This window comes from Octodon degus, unplaced genomic scaffold (assembly GCF_000260255.1).
Source record: "Octodon degus isolate 3935 unplaced genomic scaffold, OctDeg1.0 scaffold00011, whole genome shotgun sequence".
In the NCBI taxonomy this organism is placed as follows: domain Eukaryota; kingdom Metazoa; phylum Chordata; class Mammalia; order Rodentia; family Octodontidae; genus Octodon; species Octodon degus.
In genome coordinates this window covers 8,606,659-8,620,549 of record NW_004524587.1, presented here as the reverse complement: position 1 = coordinate 8,620,549, position 13,891 = coordinate 8,606,659, and the positions used below count along the sequence as shown (strand labels likewise).

Genomic DNA, 13,891 nt, shown 5'->3' with positions numbered 1-13,891 from the left:
AGGTCACAGCCATTATCTGAGAGGCAGTAGCTCTGATTCCAGATCGGCTCTGTGTGAGACCTGCAGTCATCCTCAATGGAGCCCCACCAGGTTCTTAGCCTGGGTTTATTTCACATCATTCAGCTGCAGGAAACAGTACATTTCTTTAGATAAATCAGTTTTAATTGGGCTTTGAGTCTGTTTCCCGGGTCAGAATAAATTTAATCTCAGATGAATTTGGAGGCTCTTTCCCTTCCCTGGGGTTATACAAAAATCTGTGGACTTAAGTTGTATCTGGAAAAAAGGGAAAAGACCTCTGACCCTCATTTTATAATAGTTGGCACAAAGTTGTTCACTGCCCACGTCACATGGTCCAGTAGAAGGTAGATGGCTCCCTTTGCTCTACCCCAAGTAGGGACAGAAGAGTATTTCTGCAAGATCTGAAGGCCACAGATTTTAATCTGCTCACCATTCAGCTACCGTCTCTTGTGCTGCAAGGGGGGTGAGGAAATGCTACTTACTCCTCCCTCTGTTACCTAAAACACAGGTTTTGTTAAAATCCACGGCTTGGGGCTGGCCTTCATATGATGATGGAAAGTGATGGGCATTACTGCCTGCCAGGCTATTTGTAAAATGTATTAAGCTGATGGTTTTACTAAAAGATGAGGAATAGGCTTTTTAATGCTGTCTAATGAGAAATCTCCTTCTCTGTAAAGAAACACTCTAAGTGCAAGAACACATGACTATCAGCAAGGTGATGCACCCATAGCCTGAGGTATGGGTATGTGGCCGCCCTTTTGGAGTCCAGCAGCTGAAGGCTCTTGTTCCACACCCTCTCCTTAGACTCTCAGCCCTGTTCCAGTTCTTCAGCAGAGGACAAAGAGGAGTCCTTCAGCATCCCCTACGCTACCCACACTCTACCACTGTTACTGATTCAGAGTCCTAACGGTACAGAAGAGCAGCATTTGGGAATTAGTTTTGTGTTCTTGTTTTTCTGGTGTGAGGGTTGAGCTGATCATATCCCTCTATTCATAGAACATTGCCATTCTTAGACTACATTAGGCAATTTATTTTTTCTTTTATATCCCACATTCCATTCCCACTATTTTTCCCAGAGATACCATTCTAATCTAGAAGGTGGACGGATGGATGGATGAATGTCATATTTTGCCTTCAGTTTCCTCCTTTCCCACCAAGACCCATGTCCTCAGGTCCATGCCTGTTGCTGTGTATATGTCACCCCCTGCCTGGCCTCTTAGACCACTCCCTGCTGCACAACCCCATGTTTCACCTGTGTCTGTTCCAGCCATGGCACCATGGGTTCAGGCCAACCTTTGCCTTAGGCGACCCTGGAAATGTCTGCTGTGCTTTAGTCAAAATTTGGGTCAGCATTTAAATTTTTAAATTATTTATATTTTCTCTTTTCAAAAGAAATACATTGTGAATGAATGCAATTTAGAAAATGTAAGGTAAAGCAGAAAGATAAATAAAAATTGGTTCTAGTATAACAACCCAGAGAGAACCACTGAATATTTTGGTATCTCTAAATTTGTTCTTTTTCACAATGTATTTTCTTTTTTACTTTTGTATTACCAAACTGGGATTAGTCTCAATACATTATTTTGTGACCTGCTTTTCATTTTTAAAATGGTTCCAACTTTTGCAAATTGCTGTTAAATGGTCTTCTTTAATGCCATTTTAACAGCTGCTTATTATCCTCATAATGCGCATGCGTCATAGGAGGCAGTGTAGAGTATGGCTAGCACTGTGAAATTCAAGCTGCAGAAGGCCTAGCTCGAATTTCCAGCTCCATCTTTCAGCTCTGTGAGCTAAGGTAGGATTCTTGATCTTTCCAAGCCCTAGTTTCATCATCTATGAAATGAAAATTATGATCATTATAATAATCACCTCAAATAGTGGTTATGAGTATTAAATTTCCTGATGCCTCTGAAAGGTTCATCCAGTACCCAATAACTGAATGCTTATGTTTCCCATTATTTGTTTAACCAGCCTTTCAATATCTTATATCAAGTTTGCCTACTTTATTATATTTTTTTCACTCAGCACTTTAATAATGATCTTTACAGCTGTGTCTGTATTTACATCCATGATTGTTTTCTTTGAGATTTATTCCTGCAGTGGAATTTATTGTTTCAAAGGGTATAGAACTTATAAGTCTTTCAGACAGATATCAAATGCCAAGGAAAAAAGAATGAGTTCTTGTACTTCTGAGCTCTAATTTGCACCATCCTTCCGGGCAGCACAGAGGGACCACCACTGGTTACCTTGGATGCAGCTTCCTGCCTTGCCATGCAAAGGAAGCACAGGATGCTTTTTTTTCCTTAGAAATAGTGCATGCTGAATCCATTCCTTTGACTTCTTTATACTGTATGACCAAAGGACTCTGAATACTGAAGTTAAAAAGAGCTAACAGTACTGAGTGTATGGTTTACATGAAATCATTTGGAAAGTGAGTTGGGTTGGGACAGGATTTCAGGGGCCTCAGTCTCCCTGTCAGCGCTCATTTGCTTAGTATTTGTCCCTCATCGCTGGCGACAGCAGTGCAATGCTGGGAATGTGGTCCTGTGTCCTGGAGGAGATACAATCCAGTCCACAAATTCAAGTGAAAGGGGAACACAGCTCTGGAAAGTGGTCAGGGAAGGCTGCTTTTCTGACTGATAAAAGAGAAAAGGAGGCCTCTTTAGTTAGCTTGAGCAATTTCTAAGCTTAGCCATTAGTAACTGCTTACAGTTGACACAGGGAATATAGTGGTGTTGATGGAGTACCTGCTTTATCCCGAACTGAACCAGGTCCTGGATCACATTGACCCTCATCTCTTTGATAGATGAGCTCTGCACCTATTACTCCAATTTTATAGGTCCAGATACTGAAACTTAAAACAACTGGGCAACTCTCAAAATCACAGAGCTAGTAAACAGATCATAAAATCGTCATCCAAACTTAGTCCTTGCTAGCTCTATTCCCTAGGTTACTAACAGCTAAGAAAGAATTAAAAGTTAGCAAATTTAACAGGCACAAATTCATTCTTGCAATGTGGGACACGGTGTACATATTAAATATTTTAAAGGCAACCTGGAAAACATAGTTATCTAAAAGAAAATATTTGTCCAGATACGTAAGGGGCCAGGGATAAACAAATGGGCCCTGAGTAGGAAAGAAATGGAGAAGGACTTTTTGCAGGATGTGAATAAAGGTGAATAAATGAAGCCTCTGAAAGGTCTGAGGATTGTGTACAAAGTGAACCAGACTCAGGGTGAGGGGGTCCCACCCCAGAGTGATGTAAGGCTATTTCTAAGATGTGGGCCTGGAGGGAAACGTGTATACACAGTTCTTTATGACTGCATAAAAACTAAAGCTTGCATCGCCTGCATTTTCCTTAGGATCTGTGAAGATTTGACCAACGAGGAAAAGCACGAGACAGTTGAGTTTCTTGAAGAGTGTGTTACTGATCCTTCACTCCGAGAACAACTTTCCATTCTCTCCCGCACCTTCGAAAATCAGCGGAAGCTGGTTCAGGAAGATAGCATGCTCTTCCTGGGTAGCGTGTACACCATTGAGCCCCTGGTGAGCATATAAGTAAAATCCAACCATGCAGTAAACACAAGAGGGCATGCAGGGCCTGGTTCAGTGAGAGCACTCTCTGGGGCTTACAGAGTGAGTGCTGAGAGAGGTGAAGATTTCACCCATTAATAATGGCCTCCTTGTCACTTGAGACCCTGGGTGCCAGCCAAGGGAAATCTGCTCCGTGGTCACTTTCTATGCACCAGTCACTGTGTTAAACATTTCATATGGACCAGCCAATTCATCTTATTTGTATAATCATCCCACAGTCCTGTGGATATAAGTAGAACTCCAATCTATAGACAGGAAAATTAAGACTTAGAGAAATTCCATAGACATTTAAGGCTAAGCAACTAATATCAGCAGTATGAAATTTATCCCTGATTAGCCTGGTTGTAGAACAGGATTTCTCAACAAGGCATTATTGACATTTGAGGCTGGATACTTCTTTATTTTGTACACTGTGGGATATTTAATAATGTCCCCTACTTTTAGTCATTGGATGCTAGTGTGACAACAAAAACTATCTCTAAATACTATCAAAAGTCCTCTGGGAGGCAAATCACTAGAGTTGAGAACTGCTTTGTCCTTGATTCATTGTGTGTGTACCAGAAATAAAAGTTACATGTTGACATCATATCTTATTCATTGAGAGCTGCACCAGAGTTCAAAGGGGTGCTGTCTAATTCCTTAGGCTGACCTCCTACCCTGTCTGTTGTACTATCCTGCAATGAAAGTAGCTAGCAGTCTGTGTACGCGCTGCATGCGAGGCAGGCACAGTGCTGCCGGCTGTGTGTTACCTGGCATTCAGCACTGCGAGGGTGAAAACAGCTGTAGGAGCTAAGAAAGCCCACAGCGGGTGCAAACTGCTAGACTGTTATCATTTTAGGTAGTTGGAGAAAAGATAGGGACCTAAGAACTGTAGAATACAACAAAGTCATTTGTGGAAAATTGAGACTTTTTGTACCACTGAATTCTGTTAGTTCATTGAAAGGAACAGTTAATGCTTATATTGTTTGATCAATCTTGCATGCCTGTATCTGGTAATCTGAAGATAACAATATGTGATTTAATAGCCACTGGTAATTTCCTATCTTATTTTGAAATTCTATATCATTTTTATTGGTCTTTTTCCTTTGACATAACGTGAAAATGATGTCCATAGCTAAATCAGTTTAAGAAGCTAGGCATGGGGATGCTTGTAATCCCAGCACCCAAGAGGTTGAGGCTGAAGTATTGTGAGTTTGTAGACCAGCCTGAGCTACAAAGTGAGCTCAAGGCCAGCCTGCACTGCAGGAAGGACCCTGTCTCAAAAAGACAAAAAACAAAATCAGTTTGAGAAACAGTAGGCTCAATATCGCTTGAAATGTTTTTTCTCTGTAAAACTTCAGAAAGTCTTAGATGCAATACATGCACTAAATCTCCAAAAGGGAGCCTTTCCTTTGGGGATGCTCTCTAGGACTAATGTTTTATAAGACCCCATATGAGGACCACAGATGATGACAGAAAGAATAGTGCTTAGTTCAGAGGCTCAGTTCAAGATCATAGGTTAAGAAGGCTGCTGGAGAGAACCTTGAACCAAGTCCTGCAAAATAGGTCCTGCATCCTATAGGACCTATAGGAACCAAGTCCTGCATCTAGTGGATGTGCATGGAATGTTTCATTCAGGATTCCAAGAGGAGGTCAGTTGACTCAGAGCAAGGGTAGCAATTAGGAGAACAAGGCTGGAGACTTGGATTGAGGCTGAATATATCATGTCATAAGCTCTCCAAGGCTTAGCCAAGAAAAATGCTCTCCAGATTTAATTGCTTAGAGCAGCAAGAAGTTAAATCTAGATGAGGACCAAAACAGATTAAATGCAGAGGCAAGGAAAAGGTCCTAGAACTACTGGATCAGGCAAGCAAGAGGCTGAGAGGGGCAAGGCCACAGGAGAGCAACCAGTCATGGTCATCTCAAATGTTGCAAAGTCTGCAGAGTCCCAAGATCTTCCCCGCTAGTTAGTGGGGAACCAGGCTACAATTGCTCATCCTGCTTTTTGCTGCCATCTGGGAGTGGATGGCCCTGGGGTCACAAATGCTGTGGTCAGGGGGAGAAGGTAGGAGGCTCACCAGTGAGGTCCTGTCCATTTCCAAGGTACAAAACAAAAATTACCTTAGATTTTTTTTTTCTCATGCTTCCTCCCCAAAGCATGAAACCTGAGACCATACTCAAGGTAGATTGAAACATGGCTTTCAATAGACTTGATTTTCAGATAGGAGCTGAATTAGGCATTCTTATCACAAGGCTTTTTTTCCCTGTTGGGGGAAAATATTTTCTTTAAATGATGGTACAGGGCCCGAGAAGATAACCCAGTGGTCTAAGCACCTGCCTGGCAAGCATAAGGACCTGGGTTCGATCCCTGGTACCACATGCCACACTGGCCTGCGCCATGCTGGCCACCGAAACTGGATGTGGTGCTGCACACCTGTGATCCCAAGCGCTGGGGAGGCTGAGATCACTATGAGTTCAAGCTGCATAGCAAGATCCTGTACCAAATCAGTCAATCAATCAATCAATCAATCAGTCAGTCAATCAGTCTTTAAATGATAATACAGAGAAATGGAACTTTTAAAATAAATGAGATTATTTTGTTTATATTGTGTAGAAAAAATTACCAGAAATAGGAAGAAAGTAAAATTCACTTAAAATATACAGTCCTTACAGGGTCTATTATGATTTTATCTTTTCCAAACACTATTCTATTTTTCTTCTCATAATAATATTCATTAACTTGAATTTTATTGGTAGTTTTTTATCTTTTATTTTTTTTAGTGGTACCAGGGATTGAACTCAGGACCTTACACTTCCCAGGCAAACACTTATTCCACTGAGCTATCTCCCTGGCCTCCAAGTATATATTTTTTTTAATTTTAGGGAAGGGTCTACACGGTGTTCAGGGTCTCACTACTAGATCGGACTCATAGTGATCGCCTGTTTACAGCCTCCCAAGAGCTGGGATAACAAGCATACGCCACTACACCCAGTCTCAATTGCTGTCTCAGCATGCCCCAGGGGCAGGGCCGGCATGGCAGGCCCAGGGATCGACCCCCCAGCCCCTGCACCTGCTTGCAGGCACTTTAATCTGCTGAGCTATTTGGCCAGCCCTCATTTTAAATATACATAATGATCAACTTGCATCACGGAGACTTTGTGTGTGTGTGTGATTTATTTCAATTCCTCTTTTCTCCCCCATTCCCCTCTCCTCCCTTCAAAACCTTCAACCCTTCTTCCCTCCTTATTTACAAATGTTTTCTTTCCATTTTTTTCTTCTCATGTTTTCCTTTCCCTTCCTTACTTTCCCCTTCCTCCCTCCCTAATTCCCCTTCCCAATGGAGTGTTTTCTTCCTATCTCATAATTTCTAGATATTCTTGTCCTTCTTTACACTTTCAGCTTCTCACACTGGAGAAAAAGTGCGATTTTTACATATGTCTTTGATTTACTTTCCATAAGAGTATGGTCTCAAGGTACATCCACTTACCTATAAATGTCTCAGGTTTATACTTCTTTATGGCTGAGTAGTACTCTGTTGTATATTTTTTAAAAAACACATCTTCTTTATCTATTCATCAATTAATTGGACATTAGGGCTGTTTGCAAGATTTAGCTATTATAATCTGTGATGCTATAAACATAAGTGTGCATACACGCTATGGTATGATGTTTTTGATTCTTTCGGGAAGATACCAAAAAAAGGAATTGGGGCCAGGGAGATGGCTCAGTGGAATAAGCACTTCCCTGGCAAGCACAAGGGCCTGAGTTCAATCTCCGGTTCCGCCAAAAAAAAAAAAAAAAAAAAAAAAAAAAAAAAACAGAAAAAGGAATTACTGGGTCAAGTGGAATCTCTAGTTTTTGTTTGAGGAATCTCCACACTGATTTCCACAGTGATTACACCAATCTACACTCCCACCGACAGTGGAATAAGGTTCCTTTTCCTCACATCCCTGCTGGCATTTGTTATTGATTGGATTGATTTCCGAATAATTGACATTCATTTCAGGATGAGACAGCATCTCAGCTTTCACTTAATTTGCATCTCTCAAGTGACCACTAATGTTGAATGTTTTTTCATATATTTGTTTGCCATTTCTACTTCTTTATCTCATTTCAGATGCCCAGTTTTGGGTAGGGTCTTTAAATTTGAGGGGCCTCATTTTTTGACTTCATTATATATTCTAGATATTAGTTCTTTGTCTGAGAAACAGCTGGTAAAATATTTTTCCCACTCTGTGAGGTGTCTCTTCACTATGATTTACTTTACCGTGCAAAAACTTTTTAGTGAGATGAAATCTTCATTCTTGATTCTTCCTATTCCCCTTGTGGTCTGGGTTTTGTTCATGAAGTCTTTGCCTATACCTGTATCTTCAAGAGTTCTACTTACCTTCAATTTTCATTGACCGATATTCTGTTACTTAGAATTTTTATCTCTTCTTGTTTCAGCTTTACTAAATCATATATACCTATGAATCTCATCCATTTCTTCCGTGTTTTCCATCTTATAATAAAGATTCTCAAAGTATGAATTGATGATCTTCTGGGTTTCTGTAGGATCTATTGTGATTTCACCCTTTTCATTCATAATTGCATGAATTTGAGTTTTTCCTTTTTGATAACATTGTCTAAGAGTTTGCCAATAGTATGTAATCTTTCAAACAACCAGCACTTCAATTCATTGATTCTTTGGATTGTTTCCTTAGCCTCTATTGCATTCATTTCTGCTGTGATCTTTATAATTTCCTCCCTCATACGAGCTCTGGGCTTGACTTATTCTTCTTTCTCCAGAATTTAAGGTTCACCATTAGGTTGTTTATTTGAGTTTGTTGTGTTTTCTTGCTTTGAGAATTCATCACTATGAATTTCCCTGTGAGGACTGCTTTATTGCATCCCATAAGTTCTGGTATGTTGTATCAGAATTATTATTTAGTTATAGACACTGTTTAAGCCCTTCTTTGACTTCATCTGTGACGTATTGGTTGTTCATGAGGTTGTTATTTAATTTCTATGTATTTATAGCATTTTGTGGGGATTTTGTCATTGTTTTCTAATTTTATTGCATTATGATCTGATAATATGCATGGGATAATGTCAATTCCTTTCCATTTACTTAATCATGTTCTCTGAGCCAGTATATTGTCTCTTTTGGAGAATGTCCCTAGAATAGATGAGAAAAATGTTGTGGTATGGAACATCTGTAGACATCTACTAAGTCCATACATTCCTGAGTTTACTTTAGTTCTGATATTTCTTTCTTGATTTTTTTGTTCACTTGATCTCTTTGTGAGGTGGGGTATTAAGGTCCCTCATTACAATTGTGTTTGTGCTTATTTGATCACTCATTTCTGTATCAATTTTATGTAGTTGGGTGTGCCAGTATTTGATACATATATATTTATGATTATTATTTCTTCCTCTTGGTGTTTTCCATTAACAAGTATATAGTGACCTTCTTTGTCTATCTTAATCAGTCTTGGTTTGAAGTTCACTTTGTCTGCAAATAAAGTAGTTGCCCATGAGTTTTTCTGTGATCCTGTCACATGAAATATTGTTTCCTATCCTTTGATTATCAGTCTATGATTTTGTTTTTGAATTAAGTGTTTTTCTTCTTTGCAGTATATTGTTAGATCTTGTTTCTTGATCCATTCTGCCAATTTGTTTTATTTGATTGGTGAATTGAGCCCATTTATATTAATGGCTATAACTGATATGTATTGGCTTTTCACTAACATCATTCTCCTACTGTTGTTTCCCAGTCTTTCCCCTCTGTTTAATTGCTTACCTTGCCTACTGACTTCTTTCTGTGGTGTTTTTAGGATTGTGTTCTTTATTAACTCTTTCTAAAATATCCTTCAGAACATTTTGTAGAGCTGAGTTTATGTTCATGAATTTTTTTAGTTCTTTGTCATGGAAGTATCTTATTTCTTCATTAATTCTTAAAGATAGTATTGAAGGTATATCAATATGGGTTGGAGGTTGTTTTCTTTAAGGATTTGAAATACTTCACTCAAAGTTCACCTTGACATAAGGATTTGTATTGAGAAGTCAGCTGTGATTCTGATGGGCTTTCCTTTATAGGTGATTTGTTTCTTTTCTCTAACAGCTTTTAATATTCTTTTCTTGTGTTGTATTTCTGTTATCTTGGTTATTATATGCATTGTTGTAGATTTATTTTGGTCATGCCTAATTGGAGTCCTATATGCTTCACTTATTTATATGTCAAATTCTTTTCTGTATGTATGGAGAGTTTTCTTCCATTGCCTCTGTGAACATGTTTTTTACACCATTTGCACTGTCTCCTGCTTTCTCATTGATTCTAATCCATCTTAAGGTGTTCTTATTTGCATCACCTTGCAGCTGTTACACTGATTTTTCATGGTGCGTTGCTATTTCTGAGAAATCTTTCTTGCTAGTCATGGTGGCACAGTGGTACCTGCAATCTCAGCACTCAGAAAACTAAAGCAGGAGGATTGCCACAAGTTTGAGGCCAGCCTGAGCTACATAATAAGCTCAAGGCCAGCCTAAACTACATAATGAGGCCCTATCTCACAAAAAGTAAAGAAAATCCCTGGTGTGCTGTGCCAGCCCTGCCCCCGGGGCATGCTGAGAGGGAAATTGGATTGAGACTGGGCATAGTGGCACACACCTATAATACCAGTGCTTGGGAGGCTGAACCCAGGTGGATCACTATGAGTCCCATCTATGTAGTGAGACCTTGTAGACCCTTACAAAAAAAGAAAGATGGAAGGAAAGAAGGAAGGAAAGAGAGAGAGAGATAGACAGAGAGAGATAGAGACAGACAGACAGACAGACAGACAGACAGACAGACAGAGAAGCTTCTTTTCATGGTCACAAGCACCCACAGTCCTGGCTTCCAGGTTTGATATTTTGTTCTCACGTTGGTTCATCAGCTGCATATACTTTCAATGGAATTTGTAATCTTTGAGTATCTGTTTGAATCTGTTTCATGGATCCATTTCTTTCCTATGTTGGACATTCATAATTTTCATCATTTTCCAAAGATACTCTTTTTTTTTTTTTTTTTTTTTAATCTGTGTCTACTCTAGAGCTACTGGGAAGGTCCTTCATTTTAATCATCATCTCTTTTTTTTTTTCATCTGAGAGATTACTTCTAATCTAATTTTCTCTATAGCCTCATTTGTCTTTTTTTTTTTTTTTTCCTACTGCTATCATTTCAGAAAGTTCAGGTGTGTGTCTCCTGAGTTCCTCTCTCTCCTTGTCCCATGGACTTGTTCTGGATGGGCTGGAGATCTGGAGTTGCATTTTGCTTCTACATCTTGTCATTTTCTATTTGTTCTTTAATTTATTTTCTGCATTGATGTTTGTAAATTGCTTATGGTGGATAGATTTATCACTAGTATCAAGGCTTCCCTGGGAAATATCTATTCCTCAGTGAATTCTTCCATGTGTATCTGGATCTTTGTATCTGTCCCAAGATCCTACCCTCCCAATTTATTGTAGGATGAATCGTTTCTATTTGGATCAGCACCCAGTACTTTGGTACTGGACTATAGTGATGCTTATGACCCCAGAAAATCACAGTGTTTTCATACAAGGGAGAACAACTGGTTATGATAGGTGTATTACCCTGGCTAAAGTGGTATAGTTAGCAATAACAGTAGCATCAAGCACAAGCTAGAAATTGACAAAACTGTGGTAACTACTAATTTGGTACTTTTAACCATAAAAGTAAGAGCTATAGTTAAGTAACAAAATCCAACATCCAAAATCCAATCAAAAGTTCAGAAGTTTGCATGCAATGAGCTTTTCCTTAGTTGAGTGATTTTATTCTGTGATGCAAGAATTTAAGTGGGATAGGCAGCAAAGAAGAGAAATAAATGAAGGGAAATATAGTAAAAGTAAGGCTGATGGACAAAAGATGATCATCCAAACTTTGGGAAACTGAAGAAGAGGATAGGAAGAATGAAGAAGAAAGCAAAAGAATATTGAAGCGAACCAGAAAGACTAGTGATAGTGTTCACTCACTTGAAAATAGCACAAATTCAAGAAAGACAATTGAGAGAAGGGAGAACAGAAGTGAGCAAAAGAAACAATAAAAGAGCTAAACACAGACATCACACACACACACACACACACACACACACACACACCCCAGAGAGAAAAAGAAAAATGAAACAAAGAGAAAAAAATAATAAAGTTCTCCTGGTGTTCACAGTTCTGTAGTAACATTCAAGTCGGAACCCAAGTCTATGCTGGTAACCCTGCCAAGCCTGCAGTATGGTTGGCTCTGGGTTTGTTCTGGCTGACCTCCGGATGTAGAGGCTGGGCCAGTCTTCAGCCAATAACTTTCTATATGTCCTCAGCAGCCTGCCCGTGCCTTACCCTGTTTGTCTCTGCCTTACTTGCCCATTTGCTGAGGTGTTCTCAGACAGAGATAGCCCAGGGCTGCTCCCTGTCCCATGTGTAGTTGGCTCTTCCAGGTCTTTGCACAGCCTCCTCTGTTCTACTGTCTCTGGCACAAGTCTGACCTCTCATGCACTTGCTACAGGGCAGGGTAGGCTGAGGTTCTGTGGGCTGATACACTGCTCCTGCCGCCAGTGCAGAGATAGCCCAAGGTTGCTCAGCTCCTCTTCAGTCTCTCCAGCAGGGGGATTGCCAGCCTCCCAATCTTTGCTGCCATGGCCCAAAGCTGCTTATATCCCACAGGACAGGACTGTGCTGTGACTAGCCACCAACATCACGGTTATCCCTAACCTTATTGTCCCCAGAGGTTCCAGTTAGCTGCCTTGGTGAGCGCACACACATGCATGCATGCATGCACGCACACGCACACACACACACACACACACACACACACACACACACACAAACCAAAAACAGAGACAGAGAAACAGGAGGCCCCTCAAGGGGGAAGCAATTCCCTGATCACTCATCCCTATGTGTGCCAGTGAAATTTGCTGCCAGGCTACAGTGTCCTCTGTTTGGAGGAAGGCAAGAGAAGTGAGGGGCCTTCTATTCCAGATCTATGCAGTGTGGCTTGAATTAGCTGCATTATTTCAGTCCATCATTTGTTGTAGTGGTGGTGGCATTTTACTTCCTGGAATGGTGGTCCTGCTCTGACCATGCGTGGGAGTCCCACTGGCAGCTCTATGACATGGGTCACCATTTTATAAAGTCATACATGTGTTTTGTTTGATCTACTCAGTTCAGAATGGTTTTGGCAGCAGGATATGTGTTCTCCCTTTCTTCCAGTTACCTGTGTTTCTGGTTGATTTTCTTCAGTAGCTCCAACATGGCTCCTCCTCCGTTCAGCTGTGCTGAATCTCCCATTAGCTTGTTCTTAAGAATTTGGGCAAAATGGAAATGAGGATATGAAACTTCTAAGTGTCTTTCTTTAATTGTTCTGGTCAAAATAACAGATAGAGTGACTTGTTTATTGGTGGTAAATCTGCTTTCTCTCTCCCTTAAAAATCCTGATTATTTTATATAGAGTTTTTATTTGTAATATAATCATATAAATTATTCTTGGGGTGGAAATCCTGCCATTTCTCTGCCTTCCCATATAGTATAGTTTTTATTGTTCAGATTTGGTTTTCTTTTTTTTTCTTTTGTGGAACCAGGGATTGAACTCAGACCCTTGTGCTTGCCAGGGAAGCACTTATCCCACTGAGTCATCTCCCCGGCCCCCAGATTTGGTTTTCTGATGCAGATAAGTGTTAGAGAGTCTCAAATGACAGACTGGGAAAGCATTTATAGGCAAAAGGAAATTTGCCTGAATATTGGACAAAGTGGTAAGACTTAATTAAATGGAAAGGCAGTAGAATGGAAAGTATAAATACAAAAAAAAAAAAAAAAAAGAACTGTTAGGTTTACAGAAGGCTAAATAGCAATGAGCAAAACTGTTGTTGTTGTTGTTGTTGTTTTTAAGGAAACTAAAGGGATTCCAGGCTACCAGACTAATCTTGCAGCCTGTTGTCTTCCACCATGCTCTTCTGAAGACACTAAATTTGAGAGGTGGTAATGTATATTTTTGAACAATAGAAGTTTGTGGCCAAATAAATTTTAGAAAAGCTGTTTTGAGAGAACATGACTCTCAGGTAGCAGGGCACAAGCAGCTTTCTGTATGCCCAAGGACCTCTGTCCAAGAGGTCTGTGGGTGTCTGTGGATTCTAGTTTGGTTAATGGTATTGAAAGTATCTGAGACTCATTGTAGGACTCAGAGCAAGGACATGAGGTAATGAGGGGTGGCAGTTGCCCTATACTTGTGACCATGTTAAATTGAGAGATGATAGACCAGGCATGAGGCAAGCAGCATAA

At 40.1% G+C, this 13,891-nt stretch overlaps 1 protein-coding gene across 1 annotated transcript in view; it reads left to right on the top strand.

The window, feature by feature from the left end:
• Hydin (HYDIN, axonemal central pair apparatus protein) overlaps window positions 1-13,891 on the top strand; it is a 433,520-nt gene that overhangs the window by 113,259 nt on the left and 306,370 nt on the right. The window contains exon 10 of the mRNA XM_023709202.1: window positions 3,381-3,564. Within this exon, the coding sequence (XP_023564970.1) occupies window positions 3,381-3,564 (184 nt within the window). The remainder of the gene's footprint in view (window positions 1-3,380; window positions 3,565-13,891) is intronic.